The following is a 21,753-nucleotide window of genomic DNA, read 5'->3' as shown; positions in this document are numbered from 1 at the left end:
CAAAATCTGATGGGTAGCATATTGCGTCATCAAAATGTGCTACCTACTTTTTGAATGGGGGATAGGACAATCTGACAAAGTAGGACAAATCGACCGAACACCAGACGAAAGTGAAGAGGGGGCGCGGTTGGGAGGGATTTTGAGTGGGCCCCCTAATAGTAACTCTGGGGGCCCCTAAACTACTTTGGCTCTTAGAATCGCTTAACCTTACTCTCCCGGCGTCCCTTTTGGCTAAAGCCTCCTTTCCAATGCACACGACATTTGGACAAGACTGTCAGAATACACCCCCTTGTGGCACAGAATTTTTAGTTTTGTTGTGCACCATGAGAGAAAAGCTGTTCTTGCAGTGACCGAAATAAAGGAGTGCAAAAGCAAGTTCCTTTATTCTCCGTGTGTTCACCATGGTTGAATGAATGCAATACTAGAAACTCATAGACCACAAAAAATTTTGGAGGGAATATGGAGACAACATAAAAAATAATATTTTTATTACTCATTTATGAATAGAAATGTTTCTATATATATATTTTTTTCTGATTTCAAAAAATAATGAAAAAAAAATCCTATTTCTCATCTCCTGACCTGCTTGGACAACGCTGGAATACATCACATCTGGTCGGCGGGTCACATACGGTTTAGTCACAGGAGTTTAAATATTTCAACGTATCCGCAGTTCAAATCAGATCCGAATTTTCCACATGCGGAGATGATCGGAACTCCATCGAACTTCCGGACTACTCTCCATTGCAAATGAATGACTTCTGGTCTGCCGCTTGTCGTGTGCAGTGGAAAGGCAGCTTTAGTAGAAAAAATTTCGGTCCAATCAAATCGCACATAAAAAGTAAATCGCATCAGACTGAACTATGTCAAGACACGGACGCTTTATAAATGCAGCAGAGACTGTGTATAGTCACTGATGAGAAAATGAAGGATGTCGAATGTATGATGACTGAAATCACTAAACTATGGAGGACCAGGAGTGCCAGTTAGTAAAAAATTAAGAATCAAATTATCAATTTAATAATTGAAGCATTAAAATGTGCATAAATAAATCACAATTCAAATGCACTATTGATGGACAAATAAATAGAGATATTTAAATGTGTTAATTTAAATTGTGATTTTAAATGTCATTTAATAAAGCTATAAAACAATGCATTTTGAAATAATTTTTAAATGTACAAATAAGTAAAACATTTTATAATATGTTAATTTAAATCATGTTTTAAAATGTGGATTAATCAAAAAATGAAAAGTGTATTAATAAATCCTTTAAATTATTTTTAAAAAGGCATTTGATAAATGCTTTTCTCTCTCTATTTTTCACTTGCTTTTCTTTTTCGTTTTGCTACATGCATTTCTCAAGTTGAAAATAAATCGATGTAAATATGCCATTGGACAGTCCACATGTGGGAGCAACCAATCAACTTTCATCTCAAGTCGATCTAAACCCTCTTTCGCCTGTAAATAAAACGCGCACTGTCACTGGACAGAGATAAACCATAGCTCGTTTTAGCAAGAGTTTAAAGATCAGCGAAGCGACTCAAATGTCAGGGATTTATCAGCTTTAGCTAATTTCTGTTAAAGAAATTATCATCTGGATTATCACTGTTTGTATGAACAACTTTTCATGTTAACTGAGTAGCTGTACAAGATACATGAAAAAATAACGTGAAAATTTACAAATGAAGCATGAGCACACATTGCTTTGCATCTTAAAACGACGTTGCCAGATTGGGTGGTTTTGAATTTGATTGTGCGGGTAAAAAATGCTGTCAGCAGGTTGACAAAATTTGGGTGGTTTTGAAACGTAAATTTTATATGCAACTTTCTTAACAAAACATAACTGTGTGCTCCTACTCCATTCAGTTAGTAGTGAACTGTGCATAGCACAAACCACGTGGGCCCACCCGCACATCATGCAGCGCCTGCCGTTAAACTCACAGCAGTTATCATGGCACTTATCGATCATTTTTTTCTGCAACTGACAGCTAGAACAAACATAGAAGTGTTGTCTGATTGACAAGCAGCACCTAATTATGTTCAAAAAAATTTAAAACGGCAAAATGGGACGAATTTATACCCTATTTTGAAAGTAAAACATACTCTAATAGATAGTGTAATGTACACAACATTAAGTGCAGTGTGTGGGTGAGAGGGGACAGTGTTTTGATGTGATCTGGTTGTGTTGTGGTTCTGTGACTGCTGGTGTTGGTTACTGTATGGTTAAAAAAGGATGACAGTTAAAGTAACTAGGTTAATTTAAATTAATTAAACTTAATTAAAATATTACTCTATTGTTATTACTACTCTAATATTATTTTGGGCGTTTTGTTGTGCGTTTGGGCAGGTTTTGGGCTGGAAAAAGTCAGCTATATCTGGCAACACTGCTTATAAACACAACCGAGCCTTAAAAATACACTCTACACCACCCCTTTAACAAATCAAATTAACACCAAAGAGAACTAAAATTACACCATTTAAATATGTTTTAAGCAGAAAAGGAAGGAATTCAGGTTTTATTTTGTACAACAACAACAAAAAACAGTTGTGGAAAATCACATTTAATCCACAAATGGTTATTTCAAAAATAACCAACAACAACACATTTTAAACAACCGTTTTATTATTATTATTAATTATTTTCACAGAATTCTAAACTCATTGCTGGTGAATGTTTACACAGTTTTGCATTGAATTAAATATTTTCACATTTAGTTTCTTCCTGCTATCACAGCTGGTAAAATCTATATACAAAATAAAGGTTTACAGTACTCATACAATTTACTTCAACAGTGTCTTTTTTTCTTGGAAAATACCGATACAAATCTTTCTTGTGTTTGTTTTTTTTCTTCACATTGTGCTTGGTAGAAAATAAGAACTTCTTTGTTGTTATAAAGGGGTTATAAAGTGTGCGCTGGGGTTTATTTACATGCGGCAGGACTGGTGTCATGTAATTTGATGCGGCGCTTCCAGCATCTCCATGAGGAAAGTGTCTATAGGTGTGTCTCCAATGAGCTTGAAGAAGAACAGATGCTCCAGACACTTCAGTCCAATGGAGCGCAGAGCAGGGAGACGCAGGAGCAGCTTGGCAAACCTAAGAGCAAAAACAGAAGTCTTTAATTTTTTGCTCCTAAAGAGTTTTGAGTTTGTTTTTTGGGAGAGAGTTTGTTTCTTGAAACCCTTTCAAACAATCTGTGGTTATGTTAGATTGTAGTTTTAGAGAATTTCTGACTCGAGAATCCAAATAACTCTCCAATTGTGATTCCTAACAGTGTGTTTGGACAAGATATACATGTGTTCTTCTCCAGGCTGATTCATAGCACTTACAGCTGACTGGACTTTCTTCAGTGTTTTTGTGATTTTCTTAAAGCCACTTGATAATTTGTGAAGCTCAATATCATTTAGCTAAATATCACAGGTTTGTTCAGGTTTTACCCATTGTAATGAATTGTTCAGTCTTTGTCTTTGGAAACATCCCTGGATTTATCATTAGAATTCTGTATTACATTCTTCTTAAAGGTGCTGTATGTAAGTTTTTGACTCTTATAAAGCATAAAGATACCATAAAGTGTTTGTAGATATCTAAACATGCAAAGTGGACATTCTTGTGCATACCTGAAAAACAATGCTGAAGTCAGATATTCTGCTTTGAAAATGTGCAATATGTGCCAGAACGTCTGTCTTTGTTTTGGTCCTTTTAACCCACCGAATGCCAGCTTAGCCAATTATATTGTGTCCGTGACTGAAATGTGACCTCCAGTGGAAAGTAACAGCCCCGAAATGAGACGCAGATTTAGAGTTTCACATTAAGTGGATATTAATTAGCAAATAATATAAATATTATGAACATAAACATTAGGTGAGCAGGTTAGATTGTAATGTCGTGTATTAACAACACGCTACGTCATGAGATTTGCAGTGATAAGCAGAATTTTAATTAGAGCCATTCAGAAGCATAGAATAGTGCACTTACTGCATTTTAGCAAAATGTTAAGATTTATATTCTAATTAATAAATATTTAACCTCTTTAACATTATTAAATGCACATGCTGAATCACTGATATGTGTTAGTTTTGAGTCACAGATCTAAAGTTCAATTTCAAACGGTTTATTTTATTTTCAAGATCTGAGGTGAACTATCAGCTGCTGCTTTCAGTATGTGGCTATAAATGTCATGTAAAATGGCCTTCAAACTCACATTATTAGCATTTAGTACTAAATAAAGCACATGCGGTGCACCTGAGGTGATCATTGTCATTTATCCTGTTGTTCACCTCTGAGAAATAGAAATTTCAGGTGTTTTTGAGGCAAAAACTCCTTTTAATATAAAAAAATATTCCTTCTATGGTGTGTCATTGCTTTTAGTTACAAAACGGTTCAAATCAGCATTAAATCAGCCTTTAGGCTTGATAGTCAGGCACACTAACGTCAATCTGGCAACCTGCGCTTGCATGGACTGATCAGAGGAGGAGCCTAGGGAAAACATGTTTTGATTCAGGAGTGCAATACCTAGTTCAACCACTGGGTGTCAAACTTACATACTGCACCTCTTATCGTATGTTTTATTGTTAGTAAAAGGACTGTGCTGTGTTTGCAACTGTTTGTTCCCAATAAAAGCAGTGTTTTTATGTTAATAGTTTGCAGTTAATAGTTATTTACTAAGGAAATCAATGTACTCTGCATACTGTTTCTGTTTGGCAGTGCAGTTGTGTGAAGGCAAGAAGGTCGCTGCTTCGAGCCTCGACTGGGTCAGTTGGCATTTCTGTGGGTTTCTTCCGGGTGCTCCATTTCCCCCACAAGTCCAAAGATATGCGTTACAGGTGAATTAGGTAAGCTAAATTGTCCATAATGTATGTGTGTGAATGAGAGTGTATGGGGAATTCCCAGTGATGGGTTGCATCTGGAAGAGCATCCTGGGCGTAAAACATATGCTGGATTATGTGGCAGTTCATTCCGCTTTAGCAACCCCTGATTAATGATGCGATTAAGCCGAAAAGAAAATTAATGAATGAATGTTGTTTCTGTTTGCACTGTTGAATAGGCAGAGAAGTGCTTAATAAAATACAAAGCTGGCGTTGCGGACTATACTGTACCTTCCAGGCTGATCCGGGTAGTTGTGTTTGGTGTAGCCCTCCAGCGAAGCATACACTTTTTCCCTTAACGCCTCCACCTCTGATGGGTTTGACAGTCCTTTTGCATCTATATAACAGACAGTTGTATTAAACATACAGTAAGAACACTTGCAAGTCTTCATCCTGGCTTGACATTTTAATGGTCATTCCATTTCAGTGAGAATTAGGAAGTCCACAATATAACATCAGTAAAATAATATTGATAATTGTATGACAGAGAAATTATATTGTTCACTGTAAAAAATGCTGGGTTGACCACAACTGATTTGTGTTGAGACAACATAAAGGAATTAAGCTAACTTATTAGCTTTTACATATTTAAGCAGATTGAATGTAATACATTTAAGATTTAAAAATGTAAGAATTGTGTTGTTTCAGCTCATTTTAAATAAGTAGTTTGAACAAATTCAACAAAATTGAAAAAACAATGTTTTAAGTGACGATCATTAAAAACAAAGTACAAATCACATTGTGTATCCACCATTTTTTTTTCCTCAGGGCTCTGTATGTTTTAAATTGCATTAATAAAATGTTCTGCTGTTTTGTGATAAGATGCTGAGCTTCTTTCACATTCAAGAGAGTTTAATTCTTTGAATAGTTTTTAGAATAGTCATTTTCAATTTACAGTATAACCCTGAGCTCATCACTTTTTATCAGTTGTCCAATCACATTGAAGGAGAAGAGCAAAACCACACTCACTAACATTCATTACTTTATGCAACAATATGAAGGAGAAAGTAATATTTCTCTACACTATGTCAACATTTTTAGTCACAAACAAATTATCAGTTGCTAGAAGCATCGCGTCTTAAAGGAATAGTTCACCCAAGAATAAAAAAATTCTGTCATCATTTGCTCATTCACTTGCCAAAAGCCAAGTTGGCAAAAGTTTCTTTCTTCTGTTAAACACCAAAGAAGGTATTTTGAAAAATGTTGTAAACCGATAACCTTTAGCTATGTTTCTATCTAAAGATGTGAATTAAATTTATGCGCAAAACAGGAATATTGCATAAAAGACGTGCGAATAAAGTTTCCATCCGTTTTCATCCAACGAGTCAAAGAGAACAGAATCGTCACTTTCTGATTAACTGACGCCAAATATCAAAAGAAAAAATAGACTTTGCTGTGGTAGAAGAAGCTGCGTGAACCTTCTCTTTTGCCGACACGCAATGAACGCATGGTGGCATTTGAAGGTGTCAATCTTGATTCTGGAGGTAATTAATAATATAATAACACTAATACTGAAAGGATTACAGCGTTTTAGAATGACCAAAACAACATTTCAGATCTTTTACAGTGTGATCAAATACTGGAATTTGTTCGGTAAAAGTGTTTCTATTGTAGTTTATGTGCATCTTTTCTAATCGAATAAAAAGTTTATGCTACTTAGTTATGTGCATATGTTTTTTATATATCCAAAATGTGCATAAAAATAGATGAATGGAAACAGAGCCATTGACATCCATATTGTTTTTTGTAATATGGAAGTCAATGGTTAGCAGTTACACATTCTTCGAAATATTTTCTTTTGTGTTCTCCAGAAATCATAAAGATTTGGAATCACTTGAGATTGAGTAAATGGTGAGTAATTTTTAGTTTTGGGTGAACTGTTCCTTTAATTAAAAAAAGAATGAGCTGACTTTGCACATATCTATTTAAATTATATGTATTACTAGAAATATTTTTTCATTTCCTCTAGTTAATATTTTAATGTGCATATTTATCTCTCTGATTCGCAGACAAATGATCCAGTAATTAACAGACTTTGACCAGAAATGTTTGTTTTACACTGGTGTAACTGTCAATATACTTATCATTATAGTTACAGTTGTCTTTATAGGCATTGTTCTTGGTGTGAACAAGCCTTTAATCTATCTTTTGCTAAGAAGCCCTGGTTCATTAACCCTGGAACTACCAGAATTACATTCTGACCGCTCATATAAAACTGTAGAATGAATTTTTGTCACATCACACTTGCATTTAAAGCTTTTATTGAGATTTTTAAATTAAAATTTGAAGTTATTAGTTTAATAAACAGACCTTTTTGTAATATAATTATGTACACGTTATTGGACCACCTGCAAATGCCTGCGTACCTTTTTTCACAAAAGTTTTTTTCACTGCAATGGAAATTAATTGTTGTTCATGAAAGTTTTTGAAAGACATGTCTGAAGTTAAGTTACCTTTTTGCTATCCGACACGGAAATGCATGTGGTCAGTTTGACCATTATGGCCATTAAAGGTAGAAAAACTCTTTTGTGTTTTGAAATTTTAATAAAACAAGAATGTTAGAATAAAATGTACACGCATTTAGAAAAAAGTCTGTAGTACTATAGTTATATGGGTTTTACATGAACAAAGTTAGTATATTAAAAAAATGTCAAAATGTCTCAGTAGTTTTAGTGTTAATAAAAAAATAACGTGTCTGATTATGTTTATTGAAAAGACATAGAGCCTGTATGTATCTAAAAGATTAAGATTCAGGACTGGTCTTTACCTGGGTTAAAGAGGACAATTGCTCTTAAACAGCCCAGCTCCGTCTTGTCCATCTGCATGTCCCTCATCTTAGACACCAGCTCTGTTAATACCCTGCAAACACAAATGATTGTCTTTAGATTAACACGTCAGATTCAATAACAAAGTAAATGACTTTTTTTTTTAATCTAAGCAATGCTAGAATGTTAATCGTGCACATATCTCATATAAAATGTCTTATTCTAATGCAGAGAGGTCAATTATTGAAAAATCACTATGTGCAATACAAACTACTATCATCAGATATGAAGTGTCTGTATAATAAGTGTTTATATATATGTATATTTATATATATATATATATATATATATATATATATATATATATATATATATATATACAGTTGAAGTCAGAATTATTAGCTCCCCTGTTTATTTTTTCCCAGATTTCTGTTTAACGGAGAGAAGATTTTTTTCAACTCATTTCTAATAACTGATTTATGTTATCTTTGCCATGATGACAGTAAATAATATTTGACTAGATGTTTTTTCCATAACACTTACATCCAACTTTTTTTTGTTATTTGGGTGGTTTAGCTAAAAAAGACAGGAATAATATTAACTATTATTCCATTTATTTATACAGTTATCTCATTAAAACCTCTACAAATGTAATAAACTAATCTGAAATCAGCTAAAGAATTTAGACGCTTGCGCAGTGGATCTCTTCTGGGTTCTAGCTGGTCTGTATTGTATTCAAAGCTTTATAAATTAACCTAGTTAAGGCGTTAAGTTGCACTTTAAGCTGAATACTAACATCTTGACAAATATCTAGTAAAATATTATGTACTGTCATCAAGACAGAGATAAAATAAATCATTATAAGAAATTATTTATTAAAACTATTGTGTTTAGAAATGTGCTGAAAAAAATCTTTTCGTTAAACAAATTTGGGGAAAAAAATCTAAAAATTCTGACTTTAACTGTATATATACTTTTAAGCTCAGCATCATTCGTTTTTTTTTTTTTTGCAAACAAGCAGAATAGACGTATTTTAAGTGCGAAAAAACACCAAACCACTGCTGGGTAGTTTGTTTGGTGGGTTCCACACATATCCTTTCTTTGGGCTCAAGTCGAGAACTGACTCGTAAGGCTCCCAAACAGCTCTTCATTTAGTGTCACTTGGAGCTTTCTGTTTTAGCTCAATTTAGCCATTTTACTTGGTTTGTGTGTGGATAAGCCATTTTTTCAGTGTTTTTATAAAAAAAAACATAATTTTTTTCTTTATTTCTTTGCAAAAGAATGAAAAATGTGCCCCTTTCCTCGTTTCACATAATGGTATGATCCTAGTCTGTCCTCCCATGTGATTAGCCTTATGATGTTCCATCTAAATAAAGTCCTTGTTCTCCTCTAAGTATCTGCTTTTAGAGTTGGCTCATTTGTGATCAACACATGAGTAGTTTGGTGTGTTCCCCAAACATAGACAGGACCAGACGAAGCAAACTAAAGGCGACAACACAGTCAGTTTTGGTCACCGCTAGTTCTTTGACAACAGTTTGGTGAGTCCCGCACTTAATAGTGAAGGTTTGATGGTTTCTATGTTGTGACCTGACCTGTCAAATATAGAGCCCACACCGGCACTGTGAGCACTGCTGCGGTGGACATGCAGGCCGGTGGCCAACAGGATGCCGTCTTTTACCGTCACTGAGCGATGTGAGAATGAAGCGATGAGCAGCTCATTCCAACCTAAATACACACACACATATAGTGAGAATACACACACTCAACACACATATTAAAGATGTGTGCAGAGAGACAGAGACCTGCTCGCAGCAGGATGACCTGATCATCCAGAGGGAGATCAGAGAAGTGCGGGATCCTCTTCGCCCATTCAACAAGCGTAAAGAGCTGCTTATCTGCAGCCTGGCAGATATTGGTCACTGGGTCATTCGTCTGAGAAACCAATACAGAATTACATGCATGTTAAAATATTGAGAAGGGGACAACCTAATTATAATTAAAAAAAATTCTTCTATTAGATATAAAATAGATTTAAATAGATATGTATTACAAGTTGTAGCAAAATATATAAATAAATTACAATATAATATAGAAAATATAACACTAACTTAATTAAATAATAAATATATATTGATATTGTACTTTTTCTGTAAGGCTTTACTTCTGAATACATTCTTTATTACAATAGTTCATAGGATTTTTAATTTTTTTTCCAGGAAAGGAAGTAAATAAAAAAAGCATGACATTGCGTTGTGTTCTCAAGAAGAGACTCACCGAGTTGCTCATGCTGGACTCCATGTAAGCTTCTGTCTTGGGCTCCACTGCCAGCTCAGCATCCAGGATCTTCTCCACTGGCATCTCTTCATTAAAGCTGCTGCTGGAGTCCACTTCATTATCACTCCTCTCCCGACCACGCTGTCTCTCCTCTTGCACCGCTGCACACACACACACACACAACACAATCAACTATATAACACACTAACTATGAAACACTCACATAGTACATTCACCTGAACAATATATTTATCTTCTTTCTGATTAAAAACTGTTTCACACCGCAAGCGTGAGCAGCGCGTAATTTTTTTCGGCGTCCATGTTAACAGACTAAAGCTTTCATACTGCATCCAGAAGCAGTGCGTTAGGGCGTGGCGTGAGCATCGCTGAAGCAGCAGTGCCGCAATAGTTTCGGTGCTGGGTCTATTTTTGCCACGCTGCTATTTTTACTAGAACAAGTGCATTGATAATGACTAAATTGAATGACAGTATAAAGTAGCAATTTTACCCATTAAATGCATCGATAATATCCACTGATTTTTATATATTAAATCAAATGAACTTAAAAAGATTAAAAACAGCAACAAATATTTATTTGGGCCCAAACTACAAAACCAAATTTAAAAAATTTTCGTATTAGTTTTGCTTAAGTTGCACACTAGTTTGATCATGTATAAATATCATTATAACTATATTGTATAAATATTATCATAACTATAGGCCTACATCATCCTGACAATGAAAAACAAAATGACAGGTGATTGTCTTCTGACCGAGTGCACCTGAAAAGAAATGAATGACACTCCTCAGAGCATGAGAAGCATACAGTTCTTCAGGATCTCTATAATTTGTAAAATAAAGAGTTGCGAGTTAAGGAAACAGCATAGGAGGAAGTTGCAGCGGGCCTTGGCGCAGATGAAAAAGTAAAAAAAAGTGTATATATAGATAGATAGGTAACTAGATAGAATAGACAGGGATAGATTGATCTGTGCAGCAGCTGCCGATGAGCTCTGCTCTCCATAAGCACTGCGTACGCGCTGCTTACGCCTTGCTTGCACTTACGGTGTGAAACAGGCGTAAGGCAATATTATTATTAGGGAATTGTTTTTAGCTTGATCTTTTAATGTTCCTGTTTTAAATGTAAACATACACAGATCGATTAGTGGCCTTCCACATTTCATTCAGAATTTCATGTATCAATATACAGTTTGTCTTCATATGGTCCCACCTCATATGGTTTTGGATGCTTCATTGATAATTTTATGAAAGCTTCAGCTTTAGTAATCCAAAGCTTTAGTGCTTTTTACTGAATCCAGATTTAATTTACAGTCTAATTTGCATATATGTGTTTTATTTTAACAAAATTTAAATGATTTTTATTATTTTTAGTGTTAAGATACAAACAAAAATTAATGGAAAATGTACAAAAAATAACACCATTTTCTGTTAAAATCACCTTTTCAAGCTAATGTTTATTGTGACCTCCCTTGGCCACAAGCACATGCTCTTCAAGAGACCATCTTGAAGATTTCTGAAATAAGTTGATTTTTAATATCACAGATCTTTCTTCACTTCTCAGAGTTCTTATTTAGGTTTAGGCTGTTTTATCTTTCTTTTTTCTGTCCAGGTGACCACATACTGCTCATGTAATGTTTAGGTCTGGACCCTGTGGAGGCCATTTCATGACTGTCTGTATTTCATCAGCTTTTTATTCACTCCAAATATGATTTCACTGCATTAGCAGTTTGTTTGAGAACATTTTCATGCTGAAAAATAAAACAATTACCAGCAAGGTGCTTTCAAGAAGGAATGGCATAATGGATGTACCTGTCTGTACATTTCAGCCTTCACAATTCAGATAATTTTTGCCAACAGTACTGGAAGAAATGCAGTCTCAAACCAGAACAAACCAATCTCAAGACAGTCTCCACAATGTTTGATTGAAGACTGCAAGCGCTCATTCTTAATTTCTCTCCAACTCTGTATTTCTAATGTCTTAAACAATTAAATAAAAACCCTATTAAAATTAACAAAAATACAACCATAACCTGTATTTATAATAATAATTGAATAAAAATAATGCTACTGTTGAAAACAAAACTAGTGATAATTCTTTTGCAAATATTTGCCAAGAACTGTTTAACAGAAAGAAGGTTTTGCCAACACATTTTAAACATAATAGTTTTAATAACCAAATTATAATAACTAATTTATTTTGCCATGAAAACAGAGCATAGTATTTAACTAGTTATTTTTGCAAGATACGTTAGGTATCTGCTCATGTGAGGTTGCAAGATATATGTTATGGGAAGCAGACGGACAAGGAAGGTGAGTGAATTATTTACAATGTTTATTTTCAACACATGAGCACATAAGGAGAACGGAGGAGAAGTGAGTGGAGTCCGGTTGTGCGGATGATCCTTGGTGGCAGGCTGGATGACTGATACTGAGGGAGACCGAATGCACACACCAGAGGGCTTGCGGGGAAGACAGACTGATGACAAACACAAGGCAGACAGGACACCGGGAACACTGGACAAACTAGGAGAGACAGAGAGCAGATAAGTACAATATACTGATAGCGAGGGTTAGTGATTACCAGGAGGTGTTCACTCAGAGTCCGCTTCGTAGGAACGAGACCGGACACTGAGTGAAGTGAGGTGTGTGCTTATATAGTGACTATGAGTGATTGGGTGCAGCTGTGTGTGGTTAATACTCAGGTGACGGTGATCGTTGAGTGATGCTGGTGGAAGAGCCTGGCCAATCCGTGACATTACCCCCCTCCCCAGGGCCCGCTCCTGAGGGCCTATACTTCCGACGCCGTGGTGGTCTACCACGTCCACGAGGTGCTGGAAACTCGGGGTGATTGGAGTGGAACTCTTCCATAAGTGCAGGATCTAATATATCTGATCTGGGGACCCAAGATCTCTCCTCCGGACCGTATCCCTCCCAGTCGACAAGATATTCCAGCTGACCACCACGACGTCGGGACCGCAGAAGGTCCTTGATCTTGTAAATGGATCCGACTTCCGACATCAGTGGGGGAGGAGGTTCCTCTTCATGGCCAGGCTCTGTGGAGGGAATCAGAGGGTCGTGAAAGGGTTTGAGGAGTGAAACGTGGAATGTGGGGTGGATCCTATATTGTGGTGGTAACTGTAACTTAAACGTGACGGGGTTGACCTGCTCCAGGATGGTGAAGGGACCAACAAATCTGGGACTAAGTTTTCGGGAGGGCAGTCGCAAGCGGATGTCTCTGGTGGAGAGCCAAACTTTCTGCCCCGGCGCATAGCTAGGACCTGGAATCCTCCTCTTGTCGGAGACCTCCTTGGCTCTGCGAACTGCCCTCTGGAGATGGTGATGAGCATCGTCCCAGACCCTCTCGCTCTCCCGGAACCAGTAATCCACTGCGGGGACATCAGAAGGTTCGCCATCCCAGGGAAATAGTGGAGGTTGGAAGCCCAGAATACACTGGAATGGCGTAAGTCCGGTGGTAGGTTGCCGCAGGGAATTCTGGGCGTATTCCGCCCAGCCCAGAAACTGGCTCCAGGAGTTTTGATGACCGTGACAGAATGTTCTGAGGAACCGCCCCACTTCTTGGATCTTCCTCTCTGTCTGGCCGTTGGTCTGTGGATGATAGCCAGACGAGAGGCTGACGGTCACACCTAGGAGTCTGAAGAAGGCTTTCCATAGTCTGGAGATGAACTGGGGTCCTCGGTCCGAGACTATGTCTTCAGGTAACCCAAAGCATCGGAAGACATGGTTGAATAGGGTTTCGGCGGTTTCTAGGGCTGTGGGCAGACCTTTCAAGGGAATCAGACGGCAGAATTTGGAAAATCGGTCGACAATGACTAAAATGCAGGTATTACCTTCAGATGATGGGAGATCTGTCATGAAGTCAACTCCTAGGTGTGACCAGGGGCGGTTTGGGATGGGCAAGGGATGGAGTTTACCTGCAGGTAGATGGCGAGGACTCTTTGACATAGCGCACTCTCTACAGCCTTGAATGTATCTCCTCACATCCCTCGCCATGTGCGGCCACCAAAAGCGTTGGGATAGCAACGAGAGGGTGTTGTTGGTCCCGGGATGCCCTGTGCCCAAAGATGTATGGGTGGAATGGATCAGATCTACCCGTTGGTTTTCAGGAATGAAGCGACGATTGGGGGGACAGCCCGGCGGAGTCCTGGATTCGGGAGTGGCGATGACTGTAGGAGCGGACCAGGTGATAGGACAGACCGTGATCTGTTCTGGAAGGATTCTGGCTGGGGTCTCCATGATTTCTGGCTGATCATAAATTCGGGACAGTGCGTCCGCTCGGATGTTCTTGGACCCAGGTCGGTAAGATATTGAGAATTGGAATCGGGAGAAGAACAGGGACCATCGGGCCTGACGAGGACAGAGTCTTTTGGCTTCTTTGAGGTACTGGAGATTTTTATGGTCTGTAATCACCTGGAAAGGATGTTTGGCTCCCTCCAGCCAGTGTCGCCATTCTTCCAGGGCAAGCTTTATAGCCAATAGCTCCCGATTTCCGATGTCGTAGTTTCTCTCCGCCGGGCTGAGCTTCCTGGAGAAATAGGCGCATGGATGGAGTAATGCTGGTGTACCATGATGTTGTGATAGGATGGCTCCTACTCCAGTTGTCGAGGCATCTACCTCGACCACGAACGGGATTTCAGGATCTGGGTGAGTCAGGAGTGGAGCTTGAGTGAAGGCTTGTTTGAGGGCTTGGAAGGCTGCGTCGGCTTCGGGAGGCCAGGAGAGTTTCTTGGGTTGGTTTTTGAGTAGGTTGGTAAGCGGAGCGGTAATGAGACTGTAGTTGTGGATGAAACGTCTATAGAAATTGGCAAACCCTAGAAATCGTTGGAGTTCTTTAATAGTTGTTGGTTTTGGCCAGGAGACAACGGCAGTGACCTTCCCCTCGTCCATGCGAACCCCTTCATGATCAATGATGTACCCCAAGAACTGAACAGACGGTAGGTGGAAGGAGCATTTTTCAGCCTTGAGGTACAATTGATGGTCTCTGAGGGTTTGTAGGACCTCCGCAACGTGGTGGCGGTGTTCGGCCTCACTCCGGGAGTAAATCAGGATGTCATCAATGTAGACTATGACGGAGATATGGAGGAACTCCCGGAGGACTTCGTGAATGAAGTTCTGGAATACGGAGGGGGCGTTGACCAGACCATAGGGCATGACCAGGTATTCGTAGTGCCCTGTAGGGGTCACAAACGCCGTCTTCCACTCGTCCCCCTCACGTATTCTAACCAGATTGTATGCGCTGCGGAGGTCCAACTTCGTGAATACCTTGGCTGATCGGAGTTGTTCCAAGGCCGCAGGGACGAGAGGAAGGGGATACCGGAACTTTATTGTTCCTTGATTCAGAACTCGATAGTCGATGCAAGGACGCAGCCCTCCATCCTTCTTGGCCACAAAGAAAAAGCTTGAGGCAGCGGGTGACGTGGACTGGCGGATATACCCCTGACTCAGTGCTTCCTGAATATACTCCTCCATGGCCTTAGTTTCCGGAAGGGACAACGGGTAGATCCTACCTTTGGGCATAGGAGCGTCTGGCAGCAGGTCTATGGCGCAGTCCCATGGCCGATGTGGAGGTAGCTGGGAAGCTCTCTTGGGGCAAAAAACGTCTTCATATGCGGAGTATATCTTCGGGATTTGAATGGAGCGTTTATCTACTGGACTTTCAACTGACGTGACATAGATAGTAAGGGGTTTCTGAAGTTGAACAGGTAGGTCGGGAAAACATCTGGTTTTGCAGTCTTCACCCCATTTTCTTATCTCTCCTGTGCCCCAAGAGAGGATGGGATCATGCTTCACCAGCCACGGGCGCCCTAGAATGATGTCCATGGATGCACCCTCCAGAACCAGAAATTGGATCTCCTCCTTGTGGAGCAATCCCACTTGGAGATAGATAGGCTCACATTTGCGATGGATACGTGCCTGGGAATGGATTGCGTTGGTTATGGGTTGGATCTGGTAGACGTGCGTCGAGGCTTCGGTGTTAAGATGAAGCTGGCGACAGAGGGCGTACGATATGAAATTTCCAGCTGACCCGGAGTCGATGAGGGCCGTGACTGAAACAGATACAGAAGGGGTAGTTAACTGGACATTGGTGGTGAGAGGATGCATTTTTTCAATGGGAGAACTGAATACACTCACCAAAGGACGTGCTGGACGAATGGGACAGTCCAGCCTGACATGTCCTTCGGCACCACAGTACATACATAAACCCCGGGTCAGCCTCCTCTGTCGCTCAGTGATGGTGAGTCTACCAGATTCCACGATCATTGGTTCTGGTTCTGGAGGGACTGCTGGCTCTGGCGAACGGAGGAGTGCTTGGGGTGCAGATGGAAGATCGTGCTGGTAGACCCTCAGACGATCTGAACAGCGGAGAGATTGTTGGATGAATTTCTCCAACCCCATGGTATCGTCGAGGGCTGCTAGCTGTAGTCGGAGGCTGGGCTCCAGTCCGAGCCGGTAGGTGGTGAGGAGAGATCGCTCATTCCATCCGCTAGCAGCAGCCAGAGTACGGAACCGGAGCGCATAATCCTGAGTGGACATGGCTCCCTGTTTGAGATGGTACAACTGTTCTCCAGCTGCTACTTCTGCATCTGCGCGACCGAAAACCTCCTTAAAGTGCTTGACGAATGCTTGAATGGAGCTGGTTACCGGCCCAGACTGTTGCCAGATGGTTTCTGCCCACCGAAGAGCCGATCCAGAGAGAAGGGAGATGATGAAAGCGATTTTGGACCGATCTGTGGGATATAATTCAGGTTGCATGGTGAATATTAGAGAGCATTGTAACAGAAAACCATTGCACTCCTCCGCCCCGCCAGAGTAGGGCGCTGGTCGAGCCATGGGACTGGATGAGTGGGTGGACGGTGAAGAAGTGCTCGGTGCTGGTGGTGCTTCGGGAAGTGGAGCAGATGGTGACAAGACTCTCTTCAGCGAGTCCACCAACTCCTGAATGGGATCGTGAGTGCTCATGCTGTTGATTGTAGTGGGTCCGGTCTTCTGTTATGGGAAGCAGACGGACAAGGAAGGTGAGTGAATTATTTACAATGTTTATTTTCAACACATGAGCACATAAGGAGAACGGAGGAGAAGTGAGTGGAGTCCGGTTGTGCGGATGATCCTTGGTGGCAGGCTGGATGACTGATACTGAGGGAGACCGAATGCACACACCAGAGGGCTTGCGGGGAAGACAGACTGATGACAAACACAAGGCAGACAGGACACCGGGAACACTGGACAAACTAGGAGAGACAGAGAGCAGATAAGTACAATATACTGATAGCGAGGGTTAGTGATTACCAGGAGGTGTTCACTCAGAGTCCGCTTCGTAGGAACGAGACCGGACACTGAGTGAAGTGAGGTGTGTGCTTATATAGTGACTATGAGTGATTGGGTGCAGCTGTGTGTGGTTAATACTCAGGTGACGGTGATCGTTGAGTGATGCTGGTGGAAGAGCCTGGCCAATCCGTGACAATATAAGATTTAATTAGGCTAATTAGGTTAACTAGGCAGATTAGGTTAATAAGGCATATCATTGGACAACATTGGGTAATGGGGCTAATAATACTGATCTTAGCAGTTTCTACATTCAAAAACATGTTAAAAAAAGGGAAAAAAAATGTAAGACATTCTCCAAAAGAAAAAAATAATAGGAAATACTATGAAACATCACTTGGGAAATATTAGAAAAAGAATAAACATTTCACAACCACATTCATAATGTACAGTACCATCACTAAAATAACAAATTAAACATGGATTAAAACTTTTGTACAGTAGTGTTTGTGCAATCAACAGTGAATATAAAACACTGCCATGTGTGAATACTTTCTTAAAATGCAGCAAGTAGTCTTAAAAGACAGTAAAAAGGTGGTTCATACATGTATATACTGCTGCACTATGATAATACAAGTCTTAATTTGATTTGTGTTCACTATGAGTATAACTTTAGCCAGATAAAAGAAATCAAAAATCTCTGTTTGCATGGTTGATTCCCAATCAGATTATTGTCTTGTGTTAATAAGACGCAAAGATGAATTTTGAATATATTAACTGAACACTTACCTTCTCTCTTCATGCCCATGGCGAGACACTTCTGATAGCGGCAGTACTGGCAGCGGTTTCGCTGACGTTTGTCTATCTGGCAGTCCTTATTGTCTCGACAAGTGTACGTCAGGTCTTTCCGAATGGTTCTCTTGAAAAAGCCTTTACATCCTTCACAGCTGTAAACGCCATAATGTTTCCCTGTTGGGAGAGAAAGTTGACGTACATAATAGCTGTCAATAAAAGAAAGACTACATTTTACAAACAACTATTGAAACATCAGATTTCATGTTTGCAGACTTTTAACTCAGTATCTTTCTAGACATTTCTTTGTAATTGTTTGTGTAATTTACCTTCTACCTGTTTCTTAGTTGGTAGGTTGGGATGTAAAATCATCTAATCTAATAGATGTATAACAATAATCCAAAATCCTCAAATACACAGATTTGACAGACCTCGCATGTGGTCATTCATTTCTGTCTATTTGATGACTACTTCTGGACTATTGTTAACCATCTTACATTGCACAGGTATAATATTGGCAAGAGGCAAAAAACTGACATTGTTCATGCCATCTTCAATATTTGTACATTTTTTGTTGTAAATACAATACTTGATTTTTGATTAGTAATATGCATTGTTAAGCACTTAATTTGGGCAAGTATCATATTGTTTTAAAGAGCTATAAGCTATAAGACATTCTCCAGAAGAAAAATGTAATAGAAAATCATGAGACATCACTTGGGAAATATTTGAAAAAGACTCACAGCAGCGTTAATAATTTACAAACATTTTATAAAGACAGTAAAAGTGTGGTGCGTACATGTATTTACTGCTGCACTATGATCCCACAAGTAAGTCTTAATTCAGTCAATTAAAAAATAAAGTAAAAATCAAGCTCCACGAAGATATTTGTACATTTTCTGCTGTAAATACAACAAAACTTAATTTTTGGTTAGTAATATGTATTGGTGAGCGTGTATTTGGGCAACTTTGAAGGCGACTTTGTCAATATATAATTTTTTTAACCCTCATATTCCAGATTTTTTAAATTGTTACCTTGGCCAAATAATGTCATATCCTAAAACATGCAGATTATTTATTTAGCTTTAATGTGATGTATACATCAATGTATACATCTGTATACATCAATGCCCCCTTCATTGCTGCAGAGCTACTGCCTGCCTCACCTCATGTCTTTTCAATGCGGCTTTATGTCAGATCCTAACACTAAATAAGTGATAGACATAAATGAAATACATTACCTATTATATGCTAAATGAGGACATATAAGTAAAAAGATCTACAATGTATAAAAACATTTAAATAAAGCATTACATTGGTAGCATATACTGAGTAAGCAAAAGGCATGCGCTCAAGCCAGTGTGCAAGGGGACTGTGCAATCTGACGTGAGGCACAGGTCGATGCTGCCTCACCTCGCTTCTTAAGCCTGGTTTATACTCGACGTGTCTGCTAGTTTGCTTGAGTGCATGCGGCCAATGTGACATCATCGCTGTGTCTGCGGAGGTACGCTTTGGGTGCACGCGACATGATTTTGGCTGGCGGAGCGCATGATTTTTTTTGAGACTCGGGTAAACAGTTCGCATGGGACCGTGTTTGATTTGAGCTGAATATGAAACACTTTAAACAGACTTTTTGTCCGAAAAAGGTACGACTGTAATAACCAGATGATCAATAATTCTTGGCTAGAAATTGCAACAGCCATGGCAAAAGGAGAAAAGTTTTTGTTAAAAAGTTCGGTAATACCTGAGGGATAAGTTTGTTCAAGTCAAAAGAGGCCATGGCAAAAGTGGAGACCCAGGTACACAATTACAGAAACATGATTTTCCACCAGTCGTAGGTTTAAACTGATGTATAAATTACAATTTTGAATTTAAAATAATTTAATAGTTGCAAAACTATAATTAAGGAACAAATTATGTCTTTGATAACTGGAAAGGAATATTTGAGTCTATCAGTTTACACTATACCGATGCCCTGTTTTTCTAGGCTTTATTGGTGATAATGGTCAGGAATGTTGGACCAATGTTGGACCATTATTGACCATTGAAACTAGCCAGACAGTAATGTGTGAATTGTAGAGCGGGCTAAATCTAAAAAAACATCTGTATTTTTTAGCAAGTGTACTTTTTTTTTATTCTTGCCATAATAAAAAATATAGTTGTAGAGCAACCCATGTTCTGTTGTCATTAATTTTTTAATAAACTTTAGGTAAAACTGTCCGAGATATACAACAAAACCAAGTAATGCATCAAAGTTTGATAAAAAAAATCTTGAATGGTTATAAAAATCCTTATAATCATTAAAATAATTTTAAAAAATAATAAAAATAATTAGTTGAATGATATTAATGATATGACGTAGTTCCAGAAACGTTCTACTTCTCTGTTTATCTGTCTGTCTTTATGGTCAGTTTCTTTTGCCCACCCCATGTCGTTTTAAAGAATATCAAAACGGTGAACGCGACAAGCATAAAAACCTCGTTCGTTTAGCGAGGTGCGCGCACAGTCGGCAGAGGCACGCAATGCAGCGCTAGACGAAAGAATAAATCCAGCTTTACGCTGTAACTGAACAGAAGATACACAAAATACAGCTATTTTGAATCATAAAGAATCATATAGAAATTGCATTTATAGCACAGATCAGTGGACAGATATTTATTTTATCATTAATATACATCTTATGATGGCAGGTGAGGATGATGATGAGGCACTGCCTCCCCTGAACGCACGTCCCTAACATGTAGGATTGTGTAGGAGCTGTGTGCGGGTATTACCTGAGGATCGGTCTCCACAAATGGCACAGATGTGTTTGGAGAGGGACCCGGGACTGCCGCAAGGGTAGCTGCCTAGTCCTGCCAGTCCTGGGGGAGGTTTAATGTCTTCTGAGCTGCTAACACTGTTCAGAGAGTTCATCTGTGAGGAAGCACAGAGTAGCCAACAACATGCTGAGTTTTAGAGTGTGTGTGGTTCACCATCATCTGAACAATATTCATTCATTTATTCATAACAGTTTTTTATAAGCACAAAACAGAACAAAAACAAAAACATTTATACAATTAATAATACTTTTTATACAAATGGTAACAAAAAGAAACAAAATACAATAAATAAATAAATAAAAATAATAATTAAATTTATAATAATAATAATAAAACATGAACCATATAGAGTAAATAATACACACCGTCAAGTTTTACTTGGTCAAACTCAAAACATTGAAATTGGAGTGGAAAAGTAAGAGTAGCATTGTCCATGAATCATAAGTGCCCTACTTTCAACTCCTAAAAACATCAGGAAGAAGCCTCAGATTGATTCCAAACTTTATAGAAGCATCTGCCTCAGCAAAACGAATTCTTTCAAGCTTAAGACCAGCAACCATTTCAGTCAGCCATTTATGAAAAGTAGGTGATAAAGTCGACTTCCAATCCATCAAGATCACCCTTTTAGCCTCCACCATACCAAACATAATAGACGTTTGCTGATTTATATGATCTGAGCATTTCCTCTTTGGGTCATGTGACATGTTTGTTTTGCTTTCACTCTGTGCTTTGAGTCTTATTGTAGAATTTTAAAGGCATTTAAATTATTGAAATGTCAAATGTAAACATGTGAATATGACATTCAGAATGTTCCAGATAAAAATCATTAGTTGACAGGGATTCTTCACCCAAAAATGAAAATTCTGTCATCATTTACTCACCATCCTCTTATTCTAAACCTGTGTCATTAACTGCCATATTCTCCTACTATAGAGGTC

At 38.8% G+C, this 21,753-nt stretch overlaps 1 protein-coding gene across 2 annotated transcripts in view; it reads right to left on the bottom strand.

Moving 5' to 3' along the window:
- Positions 1 to 2,485: 2,485 nt before the first annotated feature.
- The window catches only part of rxrga (retinoid x receptor, gamma a), a 47,663-nt gene continuing 28,395 nt past the window's right edge, over positions 2,486 to 21,753 (bottom strand). For both annotated transcript variants that reach the window (XM_056474552.1, XM_056474544.1), the window contains 8 exons: positions 20,771 to 20,909; positions 17,994 to 18,173; positions 9,906 to 10,066; positions 9,434 to 9,563; positions 9,224 to 9,356; positions 7,634 to 7,725; positions 5,098 to 5,203; positions 2,486 to 3,097 (listed from right to left, as the gene is read on the bottom strand). In XM_056474552.1, the coding sequence (XP_056330527.1) occupies positions 2,950 to 3,097; positions 5,098 to 5,203; positions 7,634 to 7,725; positions 9,224 to 9,356; positions 9,434 to 9,563; positions 9,906 to 10,066; positions 17,994 to 18,173; positions 20,771 to 20,909 (1,089 nt within the window). In that variant the 3' untranslated portion in view covers positions 2,486 to 2,949. The remainder of the gene's footprint in view (positions 3,098 to 5,097; positions 5,204 to 7,633; positions 7,726 to 9,223; positions 9,357 to 9,433; positions 9,564 to 9,905; positions 10,067 to 17,993; positions 18,174 to 20,770; positions 20,910 to 21,753) is intronic.

Source organism: Danio aesculapii, chromosome 2, assembly GCF_903798145.1.
Source record: "Danio aesculapii chromosome 2, fDanAes4.1, whole genome shotgun sequence".
NCBI lineage: Eukaryota > Metazoa > Chordata > Actinopteri > Cypriniformes > Danionidae > Danio > Danio aesculapii.
Note: the sequence above shows the minus strand (reverse complement) of the source record. Positions and strands in the feature narration are given on the sequence as shown.